This window comes from Mastigoproctus giganteus, chromosome 5 (assembly GCF_048544385.1).
Source record: "Mastigoproctus giganteus isolate SK-2022 chromosome 5, ASM4854438v1, whole genome shotgun sequence".
NCBI lineage: Eukaryota > Metazoa > Arthropoda > Arachnida > Uropygi > Thelyphonidae > Mastigoproctus > Mastigoproctus giganteus.
In genome coordinates this window covers 115692673-115716668 of record NC_143579.1, presented here as the reverse complement: position 1 = coordinate 115716668, position 23996 = coordinate 115692673, and the positions used below count along the sequence as shown (strand labels likewise).

The 23996-nt window shown below is 36.7% G+C and overlaps 1 protein-coding gene across 1 annotated transcript in view; it reads right to left on the bottom strand.

Moving 5' to 3' along the window:
* Grx3 (Glutaredoxin 3) overlaps window positions 1-23996 on the bottom strand; it is a 238271-nt gene that overhangs the window by 83069 nt on the left and 131206 nt on the right. The window contains exon 6 of the mRNA XM_090373419.1: window positions 9745-9834. Within this exon, the coding sequence (XP_090229545.1) occupies window positions 9745-9834 (90 nt within the window). The remainder of the gene's footprint in view (window positions 1-9744; window positions 9835-23996) is intronic.

The window sequence follows — 23996 nt, the reverse complement described above, 5'->3', positions numbered from 1 at the left end:
TTTTTAGGGAATAAAGCACAATTACTAAATGAGGAGGCATGCTTGATACACATAAACGAAGCTATGTAGCAACTGAATAAACAACACCGTAAAGGCAGAGATACACTATTAACACCTCACATTTTACTAAAGCACATTTCTAGGGGTAACTACCATAAAACAATAAAAACAATTTCCAGTTGCGTTTCTGCTAGTGGAATCTGTTATAAATTGGTAGTAAACTTGATCTAATTGCATTTGTGATCATACCGATAGCTGGAATTGTGTTGGTTTTACGTTATTATGGTGAACTGTGTTTCCCCTTCACTGATATAAAAAACAAATACATTTTCAGAATCTTCTCTTCATTCCTATCGGTTGGGGTGATTCTGCGTTCCACTGCCATTTCTTGTAAACACAAAGGCGAATCGTGCATAAGCGAATTCGGTTCGTGTTATATAAGATATTGTTCCCCTATTTATAAATAGTGTATGATCGAATTTGTGTAGTGTGAACACGTGAGGACTGACTGTATATTGAAAACGTCACAAAAGTATTTACAAAATATTTCTTATGGCAGATTGTACACGTTTCTGTAAAGATAGTAAGCTTATGAATGAACAGGGCATTGAACAATCCTGATGAATGCCATATATTTACTGATGCCTCAAAATTAGGTTTAAAAGCAGTTTTTCTGTACAATGAAAATGCATTCCCATCAGTTTCTCTACTTCATTCTGTTAGCTTGAAAGAAACATATGAAGGTAATGTCCAAGATGCTGAATGCAATAAAGTACCGTGACTTTTCTTGGAACGTCTGCGGTGATCTTAAGGTAATTTTTATAATTCATTGGTGTGTGTGTGTACATGGAGGTTTCACAAAATGCTGTTTTCTATGTTTTTAGGATAGTCATACAACAGAAAAGCATTATACTACACAGCAGTGAGAAAAATTGGAAGAACTGTACCAGGGAGAAGTAATATAAAATATGTTCCACTCATTGAACTAAAAAGGTTCTACCACCTTTTTAGAAGTGAAATGAAGAATTTTGTTTAGGCTCTGGATTATAGAAGGACCTGGATTCTACTACCTAAGAGAAGTGTTTTACAGGTGAAAAAACTTCCCTTAACTGATGAAAGAAAGAAAGAATTTTGTTCGGACTCAAATAAAGTAACTCCTCAAAGACAAGATATTTTAAACAAAGCTAAATAACAAAATATTGATAAAAACTGGCAGCTTGGTGATGATTTAACACAGTTGTGCATGGATATTTGGTGTTGACTTGACTGCAACATTATACTGCAACATGGGCTGCTGAATGGCTTTGAAAATTCATTTTCTTTTCATGTCAATTTTTCCCCCCTCAAACTTGAGGAGATATAAGTGATGAGCAAGTGGGGCGCTTTCTTCAGGGCATATCCAATTGGTTTGTTTGTTTGTTATTTGGTTTTTAGGAGCATTAGCAACTAAGGCCATATTGCTCCGGGATATGCGGTGGTCATTCCCTGACCTTTCCGCATCCTCCGTATTTGGTGGTGACAGGCTCGAACCCCGGTCTAATCAAGAAGCGTGTGCTACGCACTGCTGCTCCTTCCCACCTGGCTACGGAGGCGCCTTATATCCAATTGGAAAAGCAGTACAAGGATGATGGAATAATGCCATGATGGGAAACTACCACTGGTTTCTTAAGATGGACTATAAGAAAAACTGAGTAGTAAACATTTCTAAGGAAATAGAACGCATGTTGTACATTATATTTGATTAAAGTATTTTAAAATAAATAAATCATTTTTAAGATAGCATATGTTATTATGGTATTATTTTTGAAATTGGTCATTCATGAAGTTACTAAAATTTATATCTTTCAATGGGGATGGGATACAGCAACATAATTTTGATATTTTTGGAATCAGAGGATCAATTTCCTTTTAAATCTGCAACTTTTATTCCAGAAGAATAAAAAAATTTTATTTTGTTAGCCAGTGTAATCTGAAAGCCCCATTACTTTCCAATATAATCTTAATTATCAATTGCTTAATTGAACCACTATTAATTTCAGCTTCCCTAATTAGTCACTACACTTCCTTTCACTTCAAAGATTGTACTCATGTATATGCTTGCTCTGATATTCCTTGTCAGAGAATTCCTAATTTTTGTATCCTCTCCTTTTGATCACCTCTTGCTTCAAATCCTCTTATCTAGCCCATTCTGTCAAATTCATCTCTTCACTCTATCAGTCTCCCAACTCTAATAATCACATTGAACTCTAACTTTCTTTCTATTAAACTCTACCTTCTATAGGTTAACTTTCCTGAAGTGAGGCAGTTTTCCTAGGTGATCTCAATACTGACAATTTCAGTTGATTTCAGTTTTCTGGTTACACAGAATCAAATAGTCAAAATGCCAAGGCTTTTGCAATTACTAATGACCTCAGATAGTTTGCTGTTTATTTACCTATCAGAATTTCAGACAAACAAACCATACACACAACACCCTTGGCCTTTTTCTTATCAACACTCCTTCAAATTGCACCGTCAATGTTAGTGGCTCTCTAGGCATTTCAGATCACAACATGATGATTGTCTCTTTGACACTGGAACCACTCTTGGCCTCTGTTTGGTAATAAAGGAATGTAAAGCAAGATGATCTGCCTAGTTTCTATTCTTATTTTCCTTGGTAGGATTACTGTTTAGTTCTCCTTAACCCAAAATGTGCTCAGATTGTGTCAGTGAAATTATTCTTGTATGGATAAAATGCTTTATTCTGCATTCCACCCTAAAATCTCATCCCTTATCATCTAAACCTTCATTTTCTAGTAAATGTGCTTAGGCCATTCAAGGTAAGAATGTCAGTTGCCACATAGGGTGACAAATTGCTGGACTCTATCTGTGCTTACCACTAATCTTTCCAAAGTAATAGAGTAATCAGTCAACCACTAACTCTTAAACAATCTTGAAACCTTCAATCTGATCAATGATCATCAATATGTAATTGTCAATCCACTGGTGATATTAGTGGCTCATGTTACACATCTTTGGACAAATTCAATGGTGAAACTCAAGCACTCTTGAGATCTAAGGTTGCACCCATTATGGACTGCCAAATGTTTTTGTAATTGGATATCCAAATTTCTCACTCTAATCACTCACTTGGGTGACCAGTGACAGCCCTCTGTCTTCTGGTTTCTCAACTAATGTTGATATTCCCAAGGTTCAACTCTTTCTCACTCTCATTTCCTCATATCATTTGCCATTACTAATATTAATGTGTATTTTCTCTGCACCTGTCTATGTATGTATATGTCAATGTATGTCTTGTGCTGGGTAGGAAATGATTCCAGGGTACAGTTGTTTGTTATTGTTTGTTTGTTATTTGGTTTTTAGGAGCATTAGCAACTAAGGCCATATTGCTCCTGGATATGCGGTGGTCATTCCCTGACCTTTCCGCATCCTCCGTATTTGGTGGTGACGGGCTCGAACCCCGGTCTAATCAAGAAGCGTATGCTACGCACTGCTGCTCCTTCCCACCTGGCTACGGAGGCGCCGGTACAGTTGAAATGTGTCAACTGTACCCTGAATATGTATATTTAAAAAATATATATATTTAAAACAATATAAATTAAAAAAAATAAAAAAAATCTAAATTAGCTATTTTTGCAGGTTAAGCTTATATGAATGAATATCAGGTCGACTCTGTAAACTATGTGGTACGACCAAATTAATGTGATTAATATATATTAAAAAAAAAAAAAAAAAAATTGGGCAAAATCTTTGTCCTGTCCATTTGTATAATAACGAATGTAAGAATGACAAATGCGTGAGTGTTAAAATAAAAAATTAATCAAAAAAAAAGTGTGACTGTAAATGTGAGTATGACAGGTTAAAAGAAATATCCATATTTATGCATATGAGTATGTATAAATGTGTATTATTAATTTATAATTGTGTATTATTAATGTATAATTGTGTATATTTCATGGAAAGAGTGGTTAGAGTTCAGAAGTATGAGAATGTTTATCTGTGTTCCTCATATGTGTATGTACTGTGCAAATGCTTGTATAAATGACAATAGTGTGCATAACAATCTTTGGAACTGTCCATCAGTCTGGGTCACCAGACTGATAGATATCTTGAAAAAAACCTCATAAGATTTTTGGAAAAATGTTTTTTTCCAAAACATGAAAAAAACATTCCAAATTTTTGTCTAGTTCAGCCTTAAATTATTTAAGCTATCAACTTCCACAACAGATGGAAGTCTGTTTCAGCAATCAACTACCTGCTGGCTAAAGGCAAACTTCCTCACATCTATTCTGCAACTGTCTTTCCTCAATTTGAATCTATGCCCTCTCAGGTTCTTAGTCTGAGCAAGCGGAAGTATCATGTCAGCATTGAGCCTGCTCAAACTATTCAAGGCCTTATATACCTCAATCAGGTATCAGGTGCCTAGTCTCCAGATGCTGCAACTTGGAGAACTTAAGCCTTTCTTCATAAGTGCACCTCTTTGTTCCTCTCACCAATCTTGTTGCCCTTCTCTAGCAACTCTATATCCTTCATAAAATTAGATCTTCAGACCTCTATGCAGTACTCAAGGTGTAGCCTGACCAACCCCTAGCATTGTTGCTGTTATGGGTATTATTGCACCAAGCATCCATGTAACTATTCACTGCCTGCAATAAAGATATTAGCCTTGTACAAAGGGATAATCACCTTGTCTCTGCTAACAAATTTCCTATATATCTACAAAACTCCAAGACCTGCTCTGGCATTCATCTGCACTGCTCAGCAAACTTCATATCTGACTGCACAATTACCCCCAGATCTTTTTCATTCTCCACCTCCCTTAGTGCAATACCCCACAGTTGCTACGTTTCTCTTGGGTTACCGCTATCCATATGCAGTATTTTGCATTTATCAATGTTAAACTTCAGTTGCCACTTCTTTAGCCCATTTTCCCAAATTATTTAGATCCAGTTGGAGTAGCATACTGTCTTTACTGTTGTTAAAAAGTCTGCCAACATTTTCATCATCTGCAATCTTGGACATTAAAAGCCCGATGTACCTTCATCGATATCATTCATAAATACACAAAATAACAATGGACCCAGCACCGAACTCTGGGGGACTCCACTAATAACATTAGTCCACATAGTTTCCATTTATTACCACTCTCTGCCATATCCCACTCAACCATCCCTTTATCCATTGCAGCAACTTGCCCTTAATGCCATACCACACCAATTTGTACAGCAGTCTTCATGTGCAACAGTATCAAAAGCTTTCCTGAAATCCAAGTATATGATATTAAAATTACTTTTTGCATCCAGTTCCTTTGTGACCACATTGTAGCATCCCAATCAAATTGGTCAGACAAGACTTTCCCTGAACAAACCCATGCTGTGTCTGAACTATTACTGCAGTCTTGTCTAGGTGATTCTGTATCACCTCTATAACCAGTGACTCCATTAATTTCCCCAAAACAGAAGTTAAACCAATGGGTCTATAATTAGTGTTACTGTTTGAACCTCCTTTGTGAATTGGGGATACATTTGCACATCTCCAGTTCATGGGGACCTCCGCTGAGTCCAAGGAAGCTCTCATAATTATTGCTAAGGGTTTGCTTACTTCCTTTGCTGCCTCCTTTAATATAACTGGATAGATCCCATTCACCACAGGTGCCTTTTTTAGGTCTAACTTCAACAATTTCTCCTCCACTTTACTCTCAGTTATTACAAAATCACATAGATCCCTGTTAGAGTTTTATAAACTTTTGGCATTCCCCTCAAATAACTCCTCATGTGTGAATGTAGAGGCAAAATACTCATTCAGTTTCTCAGCTACTTGAGCAGGATCAATAATAGTCGAACTATCTATGTTAAGTGGCACAATCTGATTCAACCCCTTCCTTCTAGAGTTTACTTTGCTGTTTTTCTTTGCATCCTTTGTCAAAGATTTCTCGTAATCTGTCTTTGCCTGCCTAATCTTCTTTGTGACTTGATTACAGACTAGCTTATATCTGCAGTAGGCTTCTGTGTCACCTCATAATTTAAATGCATGCCATGCATTTTTCATCTAAATTATATGAGCCTCATTAATTCATCTGACATCCATTTAGGCCTGAACCTTGAACAGTATTTCTTAGTTGGTATGAAAAGCCTAGCAAGTCCCTGAAGGCTTCCATTTAGAATTCACTGTTAGTAACATCATCAGTTGATCCCACTGTATAGAATTTAAAAACTGTCTGAGACCACTGTAGCCACCTTTACAAAAGCAAAAACCCTTCCCTTTACTCTTGATGGAAGTTACATCTTTAAGTAAACCATACATCAGTAAGCTGTGATCACTGTCACTTAGTTATTAATGCATGAATAATCACTGCTGATAATCGGATCAAGAGTATTATTCCCTCTAGTTACCCCTCAAACATGTTGCTGTAGAAAACAATCCTCCAATAAATCCACAAAAGTCTTGCTAGCATGAGAGTGAACACCCCTCAAGTTCTGGTTAATAACTGGAAAGTTAAAATCCCCCATTACAAGACATTCTAAGTTACTGGCCCACTATTTCTCTGCACAATTGTTTGTTGTACTCATCAGAATCATTAGGCCTATAACACATTATTACTCTCATTTTCTCTTTCCCAGTGTTTGTCACACTAAACGGAATCAACATTACACTGTCCACCCATGTCAACTGAATGCATCTCCTTAGATTTTATGTTTCTTAACTAACAGCATAACCCCTCCTCCCTTCCTACCCTGTCTATTCTTTCTGTACACATTGTACTCCCCAAATTCCAATTCTACACACCATGTCTCTGATACCCAACAATATCTGACTTTGATGCCTTGATTAATCACTTGAAATTCATCAAATTTGTTTACTATACTTCTGGCACTGGTGTAATATATAATGCAATGTACAGATGCAAATATACATGCATCTGTTCTTACTCTTAGTTACCCTAACACAGCCCATGTATTTACTTGTTCTATGATGACTCCCAACAGCTCTTGAAGTCCCCAGCAACTTGCTCTCTTGGCTGCTGCTCATTACAATAGAAGCAGTGCAAGAATCACTTTTGTCTTTGCCTGCATCTACTGTTTATCTTTTTGTCTGTGAATCCCCCAAAGCTAGCAGTTTTATGGCCCACGTAACATTGCCTTGATAACATCAGCAAATATTCTTGCACTCTTTCCATTTAAGTGTATCCCATCCCTGTAGAAGCATTCACCTGTTAGCAAGCACAGACCACGCTGAAAAAGATTCTACCCTGTGAGCCTTGCACAATTTCTCCAGGGCCAAATTGATTGACAAGTCTCTCATCATATACTTCCTCCTATTGTGTATAGGCAGAATTGTAGACACTTTCAAATTTAACCCTAACTCGCGACTTTTTTTCAGCATTGACCTGTACTTGTTAAGTAAATCTGCACATCTGTTACTCTTAAGGTCATTAGTGCCAACATGTACAACAATATCACATTTCGTGCCCTTAGAAGATGAAATCAACTTTCACCCCTGGTCCTGCTCTGCCTATCCTTTCTGATATATTTTCTCCATCTCCCTGACAATAGAGTCACCAACAATAACTACTTCCTGTGGGACCAGTGCATTCTGCCTCAGAGATTGCTGCTGTATTGCCTGATGCACAGGAGTGAGCTCTGGCATTGACTTGGGTAGCTGAGAGCTTGATGGGCCCATTATATTAATTTCTTCAAAGGTATATTACACCTCAAACTCTCATAGATGCCCATCAGAATGCCGAGATAGCATCTAATTTCTTCACAATCTCTGCACCTAGCATACAGTTGGTATGAAATAGCTAGATCATGTCCTATTCTAGACAGGCCTGTAAACATTCACATTTTTTGAGACTGATGCATTAGAGAATCACCTCCTTCGGTTCTCCCACAAGCCACAGTACTTCTGCTACCTTGTGCTCTGCTTTGCTGCTCTAGTCTGGGTCATGATTCCGTTTAATTAACAATGAAATTTAATAAGATTAATAAACTTTACTGATTAATTCATAATACTATACTAATCTAACAGATTTCTAATAGAGTGTTACATATTTTGCTATTCAGTTTTACGTTAAACCTTACGCTATGAAGTTCGGGATTTATGTTATGCTATTCCGTATCGTATAACAATGGCGGCAAGTTACGGATGGTGAGATCCACGGACACTAAGTATTAACTTTCAAAATCACTATCTAAATTCAAATAAACTAAGGAGCTTGACTAGGACTATAAAGCTACTTATAGAAAATAATTTAGTATAACAATTAAGCCAATAAAACGACTAAATATATATAAAAAGTTAGTATTTGCCGTAGCTGCAAAAATCTTAGCTAACACGGTAATAGCCTCATACTCCCTCCTGACCCCTTACTGCCACTTCTGACCAATTTTTGGGCATAATTTCTGACAAAGAAATGTTGCATGGTGTCTTCTAAGTGCACAAGATCAGCAACAATTATACCCTTATAATTGTAGGCCATGATAACTATTTGTTTCACCGTTGAATGTTGCTAGCAATTCAGAAGAGGGTGTGGTGAAGGTGACTGCTTCCACTGAGCTGACTGTTACTTCAATTGCATTCCATGACTAATTAATGACAAAAGTGCTTTAAAAACTCTTCACCCTATGGGGGGTAACTGTATTATAATTTTTTTCACACTTTACTCATTGTTCAACTAGCAGCAAATGTGGGACCCATTTGGCTGGGACCTTTCATTTTTCTAACACTTTGATATGAACACGTAATTTCAGTATTCCAGATTCACTGGCCATTTTCTCAGTGGTCATTCATTTATCTTCCTCTAAAACGGTAGTAATTAACTGGTAACATGTTGTCCATAGATGTTCTTGGTCTATCTGAGCATTGCTTGTCTTCAAGACTAATCCAACCTTGACGAAACCTTTGAGCCAATGTGAAATCATGCTACGACCTACTGTTGACTCACAGCATGCTTCCTGCAACAATTTATAAATTTGTGGTCACTGTTTTGACCAATAAAGTTTCAATTTAGATAAAAAAAACCATTGATTCAAAACCTGTATTCTAACCTGAAGCAATATCACCATCCATTTTTAAAAGCCTCTTTACAACATTCATTGCAAAGCTCTGGTTCAGGCATACAAATGTTGATGTTAAACTTCAAATTATTATCCTGATAAACTTCAGTGTGCAGGCATATGGAGTGAGGAGTATGAGCACAGTGTGCATTATCTGTTGATAACCCTCATATGTGATGTGCACAAGAACTCTGCTCGAAAATCCAATAATTTAATTCTAATGTTACACAATCAGGTCAAAATAAGAAAAGAATTAATATTTAAAAGCATTTAGGTACAAAGCTTTCATTTCTATAATATTTTTAAAATATTATGAAAAAAATTCATTCTAAAAAGTCAGCAGTACAGTTGGCAAACTCACTAATGAGATGGTTAAAGAAACATCACAAATTAAAGAGGATTTCCATTACACTTTTCCTAGTCTTCAGACAAAACTTTATGCACATTTTTTTCTGTTTTCAAATCCACTGACTATAACAGAGGAAGTCATGACCTAAGAATCACATGAAACTCAACATACTGGTTATTACTGGTTTGATGGATCATTTTGCATCATATTTTTGGTCTACCTTCACAGTTACTAAAATAAATAAAACCTTAAAACTACTTTTTGATCAGACCTAAAGTGAATACTTTCAAGGATAAACCTTGTATCCATAAAACAAAATATCTAGGGAAAGCAAATCACCTTGTCGTATTTCTTCATCCAAAAGTATATTGAAAGATCTGTAATCTGCATTATGGTTTTCCAGAAGGTTTACCACCTGCTTACTAAACCCTATAAGGAACAGTGATGTTTTAATACAGCAGAAGAAAAGTTATAGAATTCACTTATAAAATAAATATAGCAGTAATTATATATATGATAGCATTTACATAAAATAAATAAATAATATTATATATATATATATATAGACAAAAAGGTAATTATCAGTGTATGTGTGTATTTGGTAGGGGAGTTGAGCTATCAAGTGTAATAACCATGGAAGAATTGGGAGAACCTGTATGCTAAAAAACAAATTACCTGAAATAAAATGCAGTAAATATAATTATTGTAAATACCTAAAGCTGTGGGTCCTAGGACTTTAACTACTTCACCTGGGGGTCAGCAGCAAAAATCGTAGGAGCCACTGCAATAAGCCAGGTCGCTGTTTCTGTTATGATGTACACGTAAAAAATATACATATACATCATAGCCGACCCAACAGAGACCAGAAGGAAGAATAAAAGAATAAATAAACTTTAAAAAAATAAAAATAAAAAATAATAATAAATAAATAAGTTCATGCCGATAGAATCCTGTGGAAAAGAAGAATGAAATATGAAATCAAAGAGATGGGGCAAAACAAGAAAACTTACAGTCTGCATGGACCAGAAGACGTTGAAAGTCAATGGTGACCGAAGGAGAGAGCATTTTATATACATAATATATATATATATATATATATTTGTAAAATAATAAGAAGAGTTTACCTCAATATAGTACGTAGAACACTTCCACATGATACTCTCCAGAAATTAAAGAAGGAAAAAATTTAAAAAAAAAAACTTACATTAGATTAACAAATAATTAAAAAACAATTTAACCCAATTAAAAATCAATTTAATGCAATTAAAAATAAGAAAATTAATTAAAAGTTTAAATTAAATTTTTAAATCGATTTGCATTAATTAATTAATGCAAAATGATTTTTCTTTCCTGAAGCTGACAACGCTTTTCGGTCGTATATCGTGATCACAGGAATGAAAATTACCAAATATGGTTGCGCATGAAACTTAAATAGGGATTATTAGTCTTCGCGCATGTGCGAATGATCTCCCATGAATCGGAAATCATATATGGCTAACAAACATCAACAGAATTTGTGTAATTTAATTTCTATGGTTTCTGCAATTAATAGTCGCATATAATTACACTGGATGCTAAGTATTTTGGCCTTGTTAAATAAAAAAGTGTTTTTCGTTAACGGCGTGAAAGGCTAATTCTGACGCTGCTGAGCGAGAACAGCAGCATCAGAATTAGCCTTTCACGCCATTAACGAAAAACATTTTTATTTAATGAGGTCAAAATACTTATTGTCCAACGTAATTATACGCGACTATTAATTGCAGAAACCGTAGAAATTAAATTACAAGAAAATTCTGTTAATGTTCGTCGGCCATATCTGATTTCCGATTCATGGGAGATCATTCGCACATGCGCGAAGACTAATAATCCCTATTTAAGTTTCATGCGCAACCATATTTAGTAATTTTCATTCCTGTGATTACGACATATGGTCGAAAAGCGTTGTCAGCTTCAGCAAAGAAAAATTGTTTTGCAATTTTTTCGTTAATTCTTTTAATTAATTTTATTATTTTTAGTTGCATTATATTGATTTTTAATTGTGTTAAATTGAGTTTTATTTTTTAATTATCTGTTACTCTAATGTAAGTTTTTCGATTTTTTCGTTTTAATTTCTGGACAGTATCATATGGAAGTGTTCTATGTACTATATTGAGGTAAACTTCTCTTATTATTTTACAAATATTGATATCAACGTAGAACGTATTGAGCACTACAGCTGTAGTTCATACTATACATATAAATATATATAAAATTTGATATTCAACAAATAACTATACTGTAAAACATAATCCATAGGATTTAAATTTTAAAAAAAGTTGAGCAAACCAGTGGTTTGATTATTGAGAGAGAACGTGCGCACACACGCTCTCTCTCTCTCTCATTTTCAGTCAGTAATAGTATACATCACTATTACTCGACTACCTATAATCCCCTCTTAAACAAACAAACAAACAAACAAAAAGAAAAGTGAAAGCATTCTATATATCCTTAACTGGTTATAACATACATATAACATATGATGCAAGAAAGCAAGCTTATACAACATCAACAAAAAAAAAAACAAAAAAAAAACAGTACTTCCAATTTCACCTGTTAATTTCCTCAAATTGTTTGTCTAGTTCTTTGAATTTAAGTTATCAACTTCCACAACAACAGATGAGAGTTTGGTCTAGCAATCAACTGCATGCTGGCTAAAGGCAAACTTCTGCACTCTAAACCTATAATTTTTTTAGACTGTGATGAACTTGTGCCCCTTATGTGTGTAATCTGAAGAATCCCATCAGCACTGAATAAATTGAGCTTGCTCAATTCATTCAAAGCCTTAAACACCTCAATCAGATCACCTTGCAGGTGCCTAATTTCCAGATGCTACAATTTGCAGAACTGAAGCCTTTCAAAATGCTTGTATATCACTGACAAAACCTCACGAACTGTCCTCGCAGCTTTTATGTATTCCTCAGATAACTTCATATCCAACTGTGCAATTACCCCCAGGCCTTTTTCATTTTCCACTATCCTGAGTGATATTGCCTTCATCAATATCACTGATAAATATCATTATCAATATCATTGATAAATATAGAAAACAACAATGGTCCCAACACCAACAAATAACTATACTGTGTCGAACAGTACAGTTATTTGTCGAACTTCACTAATGACATTAGTTCATGAAGAACAATGTCCAGTGATTACCGCTCTGCCTTCTCCCACTCAACCATCGTTTTATCCATAGCAGCAACTTGCCCTTAATGAAACATTTAGAAGAATTCTAAATTGTCACACAACTAACAACACAATGAAAAAAACATGAAATTAAACTGAAATTAAATGATGCAAATACCACAGTGAACTTATGGTATTTCTAGCAGACTTTTATCACTATTCCCACAAATCTAATAAGGGCAGTGGGCACATGGACTTTTTCCACCCAATAATGACACATCTGAATTTTTTTAAGCCAAATTTCTCCAAATCTAATACAATCAACAATGCAATCAAAAACAAACTGGAAGAATACTGACATCTACAAACTAAATTTAATAAATATATCAAACTTAAGTATATATTTCTTTATTTTTTTTATTTTTTGGTTGATATTTACCACCAGGCCTAATAGGGAGGTTACTGAAACAAAAAAAAAAAAAAAAAAAAAACTTGGATTATCAAATAACCACTGTCCTTGTTTAATAAGCTATTACTTACTGAAAACAGGATCTACCCATGAACAACTCAAGCCAAGCAGCAAAAGAAAAAAAAACCTTCCCACATCACTTTTCCATCTCCTCTAATAGTTTGGCTAGTTCTTAGAATTCATTCAAACTACCCATTTCTATAACAGCAGATGGAAGTTAATACTAGCAATATCCCCAGGGGCTCACATCTGGTGAGTATGGGCTTGGCACACCCAGGGTCCTGAGCTGGATATCATCATTCTTCTCTCTCTCTCTCTCTCTCTCTCTCTCTCTCTCTCTCTCTCTCTCTCTCTCTCTCTCGCGCGCGCGCAGCATAAGCCTCAGGCTTCCTTGCACCATATAGCTAATAATAATAAAATGATCAACTATCCACAGGATGAAGGCAAACTTCCATACATTAATCCTGCAACCATCCGTTCCCAATTAAGTTGCATTACACAACAGGATAATCACCTCCTTATCCTGTTGTATAAGAGCTATATGATGCTTAAATGCTAAAACTTGGATATCCTACTGTGTCATCTCATCATTAACTGTGCAGAAAAACTGAAATAGTTATGATTACTGTTTGTAATTCAGTGTTTTGTAACTCAGATCACTGGCAAAAGTGACTTCCTTAACATTTAGGACATTCTACAATGGTGAATTCTACCCAAGATTACTAGAGACAGTGCAACTCTTCAGTCTAAATCTCCAGAATAACTTTGATCGTACTTGTTAACAGGAGAGATTGCTTCTACAGGGATGGGATACACTTAAATAGAAAGGGTGCAAGAATTTTTGCTGATGCTGTCGAGGCAGTGTTAGGTGGGTCGGAAAACTGCTAGTTGGGGGGGATACAAGGACTAATAGATTAACAGTAGCCAGTGGCAGAGGTGGAAGTGATTCTTGCACTGCTTCTATTGAAATGAGCAGAAGTCTGAAAAACAGGATCCAGGATATTTCAGAGACTGCTGGTAGTCATTGCGGTACAAGTAAACACATGGGTTGTGTTAGGGTAGCTAAGAATAGAAACAGGTGCATGTATACCTGCGTGTACACCAATGCTAGGAGTTTGGTAAATAAATTTGATGAATTTGAGGTATTGCTCAAAACATCAAAGGCAGATATTGTTGGGATATCAGAGACGTGGTGTCACACAGATATAAGTAATGCGGAACTGGAATTTGGGGAATACAATGTGTATAGAAAGGATAGACAGGACAGGAGGGGAGGAGGGGTTATGCTATTAATTAAGAAACACATAAAGTCCAAGGAAGTGAAGCCAGTCGACATCGATGGACAGGGCAGCGTCGAGTCAGTTTGGTGTGACATAAGCATAGGGAAATCAAAATTGAGAGTAGGAGTGTGCTATAGGCCTAATGACTCTGATGAGTATAATAAGATATTGTACAGGGAAATAGAGTGGGCCAGTAAATCAGAGAGTCTTATAATGGGGGACTTTAATTTCCCAGATATTGACTGGAATTTGTGGGTTGGTCACTCGCACACTAGCAAGGCTTTTGTGGATTTATTGGATGATTGTTTTCTACATCAGCATGTTCGTGAGGCAACGAGAGGGAGCAATACTCTTGATCTGATTATCAGTAGTGATTCCTCATGCATTAAGAACCTGCAGATAAATGAACCACTAGGTGGCAGTGATCACAGTGTGTTGAAGTGGGATTTACTCAAGGAGGTAACTACCATCAGAGGTAAAGGGAAGGGTTTTTGTTTTCGTAAAGGCGACTATGATGGTCTGAGACAGTATTTAAATTCTATACAGTGGGACCAACTGATGATGTTACCAACAGCAAACTCAAAATGGGAAGCATTCAAGGAACTAATCTTGGAGGCTACCAGGCTTTACATACCAACTAAGAAATATTGTTCAAGGTTTAGGCCTAAATGGTTGTCAGATGAACTAATGAGACATGTGGCAGAGAAGAAAAATGCATGGGATACATACAAATTAATGGGTGACATGGAAGCCTATGATAGATATAAGTTGGTCTGTAACCAAGTCACAAAGGAGATTAGGCAGGCAAAGGCAGACTATGAAAAATCCTTGGCAAAGGATGCAAAGAAAAACAGAAAAGAGTTCTTTACATACTTGAACTCGAAAAGGAAAGGGATGAATCAGATTGGTCCACTGGATATTGATGGTTCAACAGTTGAGGATCCTGCTCAGGTGGCTAACAATCTAAACGAGTATTTTGCATCTACATTCACGCATGAGGAGTTATTCAGGAAGGAGAATGATGTAGGTAAAGTAAACATTGGCAGTGAGCTGGATGATTTTGTAATAACTGAGAGGAAAGTGGAGGAGAGATTGTTGGGGATAAACATAAAAAAGGCACCTGGGGTGGATGGGATCTATCCAGTTATATTAAAGGAGGCAGCAAAGGAAGTAAGCAAACCCTTAGCCATAATTATGAGAGCTTCCTTGGACTCAGGGGAGGTACCTATGGACTGGAGATGTGCAAATGTGACCCCAATTCACAAAGGAGGTTCAAAGGCTGACACAAGTAATTATAGACCTGTTAGTTTAACTTCTGTTCCAGGTAAATTAATGGAGGCACTGGTTAAAGAAGCACTGCAGGATCATCTAGACAAGAATTCAGTTATAGCTCAGACGCAGCATGGTTTTGTTAAGGGCAGGTCTTGCCTGACCAATTTGATTGGATACTATGATGTAGTCACAAAAGAACTGGATGCAGGGAATAACTTTGATATTATATATTTGGATCTTAGAAAGGCTTTTGATACTGTTGCACATGGAAGACTGCTGCACAAATTGGAGCAGTGTGGCATTGGAGGCAAATTGCTGCTATGGATAAGGGGATGGTTGAGTGGCAGAAGACAGAGAGTGGTAATCAATGGACACTGCTCAACGTGGACTAATGTTATTAGTGGAGTTCCTCAAGGTTCAGTGTTGGGTCCGTTGTTATTTTCGGTGTTTATGAATGATATTGATGATGGGATATCAAGTTTAATGTCCAAGTTTGCAGATGATACAAAGGTTGGCAGGGTCGTTAAGGACAATACTGACGCTATGCTGCTGCAACAGGATCTGGACAGGTTGAACAGATGGGCTGAGAGGTGGCAAATGAGGTTTAACATCGACAAATGTAAAGTGCTGCATATGGGAAACAGTAACCCCAGAGCAACGTATCAACTCTGCGGTACTACACTGACAGTGGTGGAGAATGAAAAGGACCTGGGGGTAATTGTGCAGGCAGATATGAAGTTCTCTGAGCAGTGCAGACGAGCTGCAAGAATAGCTTATGGTGTCTTGTCAATGATATACAGGAATTTTTCTAGCAGGGATAAGGAGGTGATTATTCCCTTGTATAAGGCAATGGTAAGGCCACATCTTGAGTACTGTATACAGGTCTGGAGGCCTCATTTCAAGAAGGATGTAGAGCTGCTGGAACGGGTACAGAGAAGGGCAACAAGATTAGTAAATGGAACAAAGGGTTGCTCTTACGAAGAAAGGCTTAAGTTTTGCAAATTACAGAGTCTGGAGACTAGGCACCGGCGAGGTGATCTGATAGAGGTGTATAAGGCTTTGAATGGTTTGAGCATGCTCAATGCCAATGGGATTCTTCATCTTTCTCAGAATAATCACCTCAGAGGGCATAAATTCAAATTGAGGAAGGACGGATGTCGGATAGATGTGCGGAAATTTGCCTTTGGCCAGCGGGTGGTTGGTTGGTGGAACCGACTTCCATCACTGGTTGTTGAAGTTGATAGCCTAAACAAATTTAAAGCTCAACTGGACAGGTATTTCGAACGAACGGAGGGGTGAAATGGGAGTGGGTTTTTTTTTTTTTTTTTTTTTTTTTTGGCTGATGCTGAATAAGCTTGCTTTCTTGCATCATATGCCTCTGCTAATGCTAATGATTCTTCATTCATCAACAACTCTGTCAAGCTTGTCACTTTCTTTTGACCTTGACCCTGGTGTCTAGATTCATGACAAGGTGTACAGAAAAGGTATTTTTGATTCCTTCATATCTAACTTTTAACCCTTGAAAACTTATCTCCAGTTTCATTGAGTTTGTTAGATTTTTTATTGAAGCCATATATACCATTTTTTATATGTTATTACTATATCTTAATTTACATAAACCCTTCTAGCTTACCTATACCAGGGTATTAGCCTTACTGAATTTATATATATTGCTGCTGGCAAAATTCCTGTCATTGAGAAACCCCATAAACTGTCCTAGCAGCTTGTCTGACTGCACAATTACCATAGGTTTTTCATTCTTATTCTATCTTAATTCTATGTGGTACAGCACATAGTTGGTATGTTATTCTGAGATTATTGCTATCCACCTTGAATTTGTAAGTGTTAATGCTTCAAATGCCAATTCTCAGCCCAGATGCCTAATTTTTCTAGATCGTGTTGCATTAGAGCAAGAGGATTTAGAAAAATATATACCCTGATTTACGTCAATAGCCACCCAGCCTTCATCTATCATCTGCAAAATTAACATGGCAACTTAATCAATTAAATCTTGATTAGAGTGAGAGTTGCTTATTACAATTTTCCCAGTGGCTGACAATGGACAGGATGGATATCTTGAAAATTTGGTGATATCTCCTGTAGTAGTAGTAGTGGTGGTGGTGGCGGCATGTGATGCAAGAGCTTATGCAGCATCAGCCATAAAAAAAAAAAAATTAACGAAACAATTCCCTCTAAATGTTTGTCCAGTTTCTCCTTAAATTTATTTAACCTATCAACTTCCACAAAGACAGATGGAAGTTTGTTCTAGCAATTAACCACCCGCTGGCTAGAAGCAAATTTCCGCACATCGATTCTACATCTGTCTTTCTCAATTTGAACAAGTGGAAGAATCCTATCAGAATTCAGCGTGCTCAAACCCATTCAAGGCCTTATACATCTCAATCAGATCACCTCGCAGGTGCCTAGTCTCCAGCCGCTGCAATTTGCAGAATTTAAGCCTCTCTTGGTAAGAGAATCCCTTCATTCCCCTCACCAATCTTGTTGCCCTTCTCTGTACATGCTCAAGCAAATCTACATCCTTCTTAAAATGGGGCCTCCAGACCTGTACGCAGTACTCAAGGCATAGTCTGACCATTGCCTTATACAGAGGGACAATCACCTCCTTTTCCCTGCTAGCAAAATTCCTGTATATCATTGACAAAACCCCATGACCTGCCCTGGCAGCCTGTCTGCATTGCTCAGAAAACTTCATATCTGACTGGACAATTACTCCTTTTTTCATTTTCATACCACCTTAAGTGAAGTACCACACAGTTGGTACTTTTCTCTGGGGTTACTTCTACCCATATGCAGTACTTTGCATTTGTCAATGTTAAACTTCAGTTGTCACTTCTCAGACTATCTGCCTAACTTTTCTAGATCCTGTTGCAGTAGCACACTGCCATTACTGTCATTAAAAACCCTGCCAACCTTTGTATCATCTGCAAACTTTGTCACTAAGCCTGATATATACCATCAATATCATTGATACATATACAAAACAACAGTGGACCCAACACCGAACCCTGTGGGACTCCACTAATAACATTAGTCCAAGAAGAGCAGCACCCATTGATTACCACCCTCTGTCTTCTCCCACTCAGCCATACTTTTATCCATTGTAACAACTTACCCTTACTACCATTCTTCTCCAATTTGTACAGTAGTCTTCCATGCGAAACAGTGTCAAAAGCTTTCCTGAAATCCAAATATATGATATCAAAATTATTTTTTGCATCCAGTTCCTTTGTAACTACATCATAATATCCTATCAAATTTGTCAGACAAGACTTTCCCTTAACAAACCCATGGTGTGTCTGAATTCTTGCTGCCGTCTTGTCTAGATGATCCCGCAATGCATCTTTAACCAGTGACTCCATTATTTTATCTGGAACAGAAGTTAAAATGACTTCAATTCCCCTTTGTGAATTTAAAATTCGATCCCCCCTTTTGAAAGTGCAGACACTTTAAAATTTAATCCTAAATCTGCAGATCTCCTGCTCTTAATGTCATTGGTGTCAACGTGTACAACAATATCACCCTTTGTGCATCTAAAAGATGACATATGCTTCACAACATCATCAACTTCTCATTTTATTTTATTTAAAAAATTTTTGTACCTCAGAAATGCAAAGCTACTGGAAGAGAAAAAAAAATTGTCTTAACAAGTATACATCAGTGCTATCAAGTATTCTTTCTAAATAATGCACCATCATATGCAATATGCAAAGAACAATTAGAACTTCACTCCATATAATAATACAGGATTGCAGGGAGATTTTCAATGCAGTAGTAAGTAGTTTAAATCAAATAAAATTCACACACTTTACTGCATTCTGTAATCAGGATCATCCTTCGACAATAAACAGAAATTCTGTATCAAGCTGTTCAGGTGATTAGTAGGTTTCGTTGTGGCTTTATAAGGATCAACCAAAAAAAAAAAAAAAAACCCCTTCCTATATCACTTACCCATCCCCTCAAACAATTTGTCTAGAATTTCTTTGAATTTATTCACACAACTCACCTCCACACAACACATGGAAGTCTGTTCCAACAGTTGACCACCAGCTGACTGAAGGCAAACTACCAAACATCTATTTTGCAGCTATCCTTCCTCAAATTGAATTTATGCTCCTCATGTGTGAAGTCTGCACAAAAGGATGAATGCCATTAGCATTTTTCCTCTTGCTCAGATTATACGTGAGGGGCATAGATATCCCAAGTTATGAACTTCATACCAAAACAAACACATACCAAAGATTTTAAAAGAGGCAATTTTTTTTTTAATTTAAAAGAATAGTTTTTCAAAATATCAGGCATTACTTGATTTTAAAAAAAATCAAGTTTTTTTTTTCTTTTTCTATTTTAATGAAAAGACCCAACTTTAGGGCAAGGTGAGTGAGGCAGTTGAGCCCTACACTTATATAATAAACAGTTCAAATATGTAACATTCAGACTGAAAGCCAACCAGGAAATACACAAAACAGCAGGAGAAACTTGAAAAGAATTATGGAGAACTATATTCAAATGCTGAAACAGCCTACAGTATACACAATGAAAAAATATGTTTTGAAAAAGAAATATACTGCCACTATGCATAGCTTATATTGTTAACTAATATACTGTTCTAAGAATCCTTCAAAATTTATTGAATAACCATTTCCTACACCAGTATGTTAAAGAGACAACAAGAAAAAGAAATATTTTGATACGATTATCAGCCTGCCGACTGGGCTGGCCGGGTGGGTAAAGTGCCTGCCTGGCAACCCAAAGGTCGCAGGTTCGATTCCCGCCTCGGGCTTGGATCAAAGTACTGCAAAAACCTTGGGAGGTGCATTATGGCCACAGAAGCCTATGCGCCAACAACTACCAAAAAAAAAAAGACTATCAGCCGTGACCATTCCTCCATTAAGAATCTACAGAAAAAGACCTACTAGGTGGCAGGGATCACAATGTACTGATGTGGGATTTACTTAAACATTTAACTACTCAAAAGAGCAAAGGAAAGGGATTTTGCTTTTATAAAGGTCACTACTGCAGTCCCAGAGAAATTTAAATTCTATGTAATGGGAGTAAATTTAACTTAATAGCAAATTCTAAATAAGAAGCATTCAAGGATGTTATTATAGAAGCTACTAAGCATTTTATCCCAACTAAGAAATACAGTTAAAGGCATAGATATAAATGAATGCCAGATGAACTAATGAGATGGAAATTAAGAAAAATTCATGTTATGTATATAAATTATTAGGTGATACAGAGACCCACAGTAAATATAAAAGTCTGCAATCAAGTCACAAAAGAGCTTAGAAAAACTAATGCAGATTATGATAAATCTGTGGCAAAGAATGTAAAGAAAAGCAGCAAAGATGTCTTTACTTATGCAAACACTAGAAGGGGATGATTCACACTAGTCCATTAGATAATAAGAATGGATTAAATGATCATACCCAGATTGTGCATAAAGTGAATAGGTATTTTGCACCTACATTCACACACAAATGGTTGAGGATGCCAGTATACCAAATTCTAACAGGGAGTTCCCTTTTCCTGTCAATTATCTCAAAATCACATGATTTTGTGATAACTGATGGGAAAGTGGAGGTGAAATTGTTAAAACTAAACATTAAAAAAAGGCATCTGGGGTGGATGGGACGAATCCAATTATATTAAAGGAGGCAGTAAAAGAGGTAAGCAAACTTTTAGCCATGATTATGAGACTATTCCCGGATTCAGGGAGAAATCCCTTTGGACTAGAGATGTGCAAATGTATCCCCAATTAAGTGGGAGCAAATGGTGTCATGAATAATTAGACGCCTATTAGCTTGATTTCTTGATTTCTGGGGAAAATAACACAACTACTAGTTAAAGAAGTAATATATACAAGAGTGCGGAGATACTACAGTCAGAGCATATATTTGTTAATGGGCAATTTTGTCTGGCTAATCTGATTGTGTACTATGATTCAGTAACATTAATTATTAGGTATTCAATGTAAAAAATATTTTTGATATCATAAACTTGGATTTCAGGAAAGCTTCTGATACAGTTGCACATAAAAGTATGCTGTACAAACAGGAGCAGTGTAGCATTAAGGGCAGGCCATAGATAAAGGGATGGATTGAGAGAAGAGATTGAGTGGTGCTTTCAACAGACACTGCTCTTTGTAGACTAATGTTGTCAGGCTCACTGCTGGGCAATTGTTAAAGCATTAGTAGAGGCATATGAAAGAAAGCGAGCTTATACACAGCATCAGCCAAAAAAAAAAAAAAAAAAAAAAACCTTCCAATTTCACCATGCATTCACTCCAAATGTTTGCCTAGTTCTGCCTTTAATTTATTTAAGCTCTTAACTTCTACAATGACACATGGAAGTTTGTTCCAGTAATCAACCACACACTGGCTAAAGGCAAATTTCCGCACATCTATTCTACAACTGTCTTTCCTCACTTTGAAAGTATGTCCCCTCAGGCAACTAATCTGGGAAAGAGGAAGAATCCCATCAACACTGAGCATGCTCAAACCATTCAAGGCCTTATACACCTAAATCAGATCACCTAGCAGGTGCCTAGTCTCCAGCCCCTGCATTTTGAGAACTTAAGCCTTTCTTTGTAAGAGCAATCCTGTGTTCCACTCACCAATCTCGTTGCCCTTTTCTATACTCATTCCAGCAGCTCTGCATCCTTCCTAAAATGAGGCCTGCACACGTTGAGTACTGTATACAGTACTCAAGATGTGGCTGACCACTGCCTTATACATGGGTTAATCACCTTGTTCCTGCGAGAAAAATTCCTGAATATCACTGAGAAGACACCATAAGCTAAGATTTTCCCACACCCAGTGCACAAGAGTCTGATCTGATTACCTTCTTCTTTCTTGTATTCACATACACAAAAGATTCCTTGTACCCATTGTATGCTCTCTTAGCGAGTACTTTATCATACAGGTTTTGGCCTCCCTGACATATGTGGCACTATTACAGATCAACTTGTACCTGCCATTGTAAGCTTCAGTACTTTCCACTGCTCTGTACTGTCCCATGCTATCTTTTTATGCTGTACTGAGACAGGACTAATCAAAATATTTTCCCTTGAGCATGTTCTACATGTCCCAGAAAATTGAGATTTGGAACATCTGTTACTTCTCCATGTATTCACAGGAAGAGGAATAGATGCAACACATTTTCTTCCACCTTTTGCAGCACTTCTTTATTCCATCGTTGTAAAAGAACACTTTGCTCTCAAAATGCTTCTGTCACAGAAATCAATTCTGCATTGCCAAAAAAATGCTTTCCACATAAAAATGATTTTAGCTGCAGAAAGAGGAAAAAGTCAAAAGGTGCCATGTAGAGAAAATAAGTCAGGAGTGACAGGATATGAGGTCCTAAATTCTGGGCAAGGTGAGTAGGTTGCGACAGTAGGTAGGCAGGCTGATGTGTTGTCCTAAAGCAACAGCATGCCTTTGCTGAACATTGTGTCACCTTTCCTTAATTTCAGCATATAATTGCTTTAGTACATTGATATAGTAATGTGCATTTATGGTAGCACCCTTCTCCAAGTAATCTATGAGAATAATGCCCATCTCAACCCAGAAAACTAACAGCAACTCTTTCCCTGAAGATGGTTGCACTCGAGCCTTTTTTTTTTTTTTTTTTTGGAAGTTGATGATAGATTATTCCATTGTTTTGAAACCTGTTTTGTTTCTGGATCAAAGTGATGTATCCATGATTCAACCATAGTCACCAACTGAGATATGGATGGCTGCCCACTCCTTTCTTCATCGTGGATGCTCTCCCGGTCACACCTGAACTGTCTCTACCAGTGTTTTTACGTCATATGATGGACAGATATCCCACATGGACATCATTTCGTGGATAGTCCTTAGCTGTTTGTCTTGCAAAAACATAAATCTGATAATGAATCAATATTCAACTTTATCCATAATGACACTGCCACATATTTAGCTCTGTAACAAAAGAAACATAAGAGATAGACAATGAACCTTCCAGCATATTACTATATAAACAAGTCATATAGTCAATAAAACATTTCCTTTACTGAATACACAGAACAAGGTAGAGGGAAAAACTTATTATACCCTCTTGTAATTCAAAACCATTTTTTTTTTTTTTTTTGTTTATAAAGTTATTTTGTGAAGTCCTTCCAGGGAATCCAACTTAGCTTTTCATGCAAACATCTCTCTTTTAAAGCTCATATTTTTATGCAATATTTAATTAAATTATATAGTGTAATTACAATAACAATTTTAGTGGTGCAAATGCAGTTTGGAATAAACATCCAAATGACCTCTTGAGAAGCATATGTAATAAGTGAGCACAGTGTGCTACACTGGCCTACTAGTTGCTACCATACGAGGGTCCAAGTCACAGTGTCCCATGGGCATCAG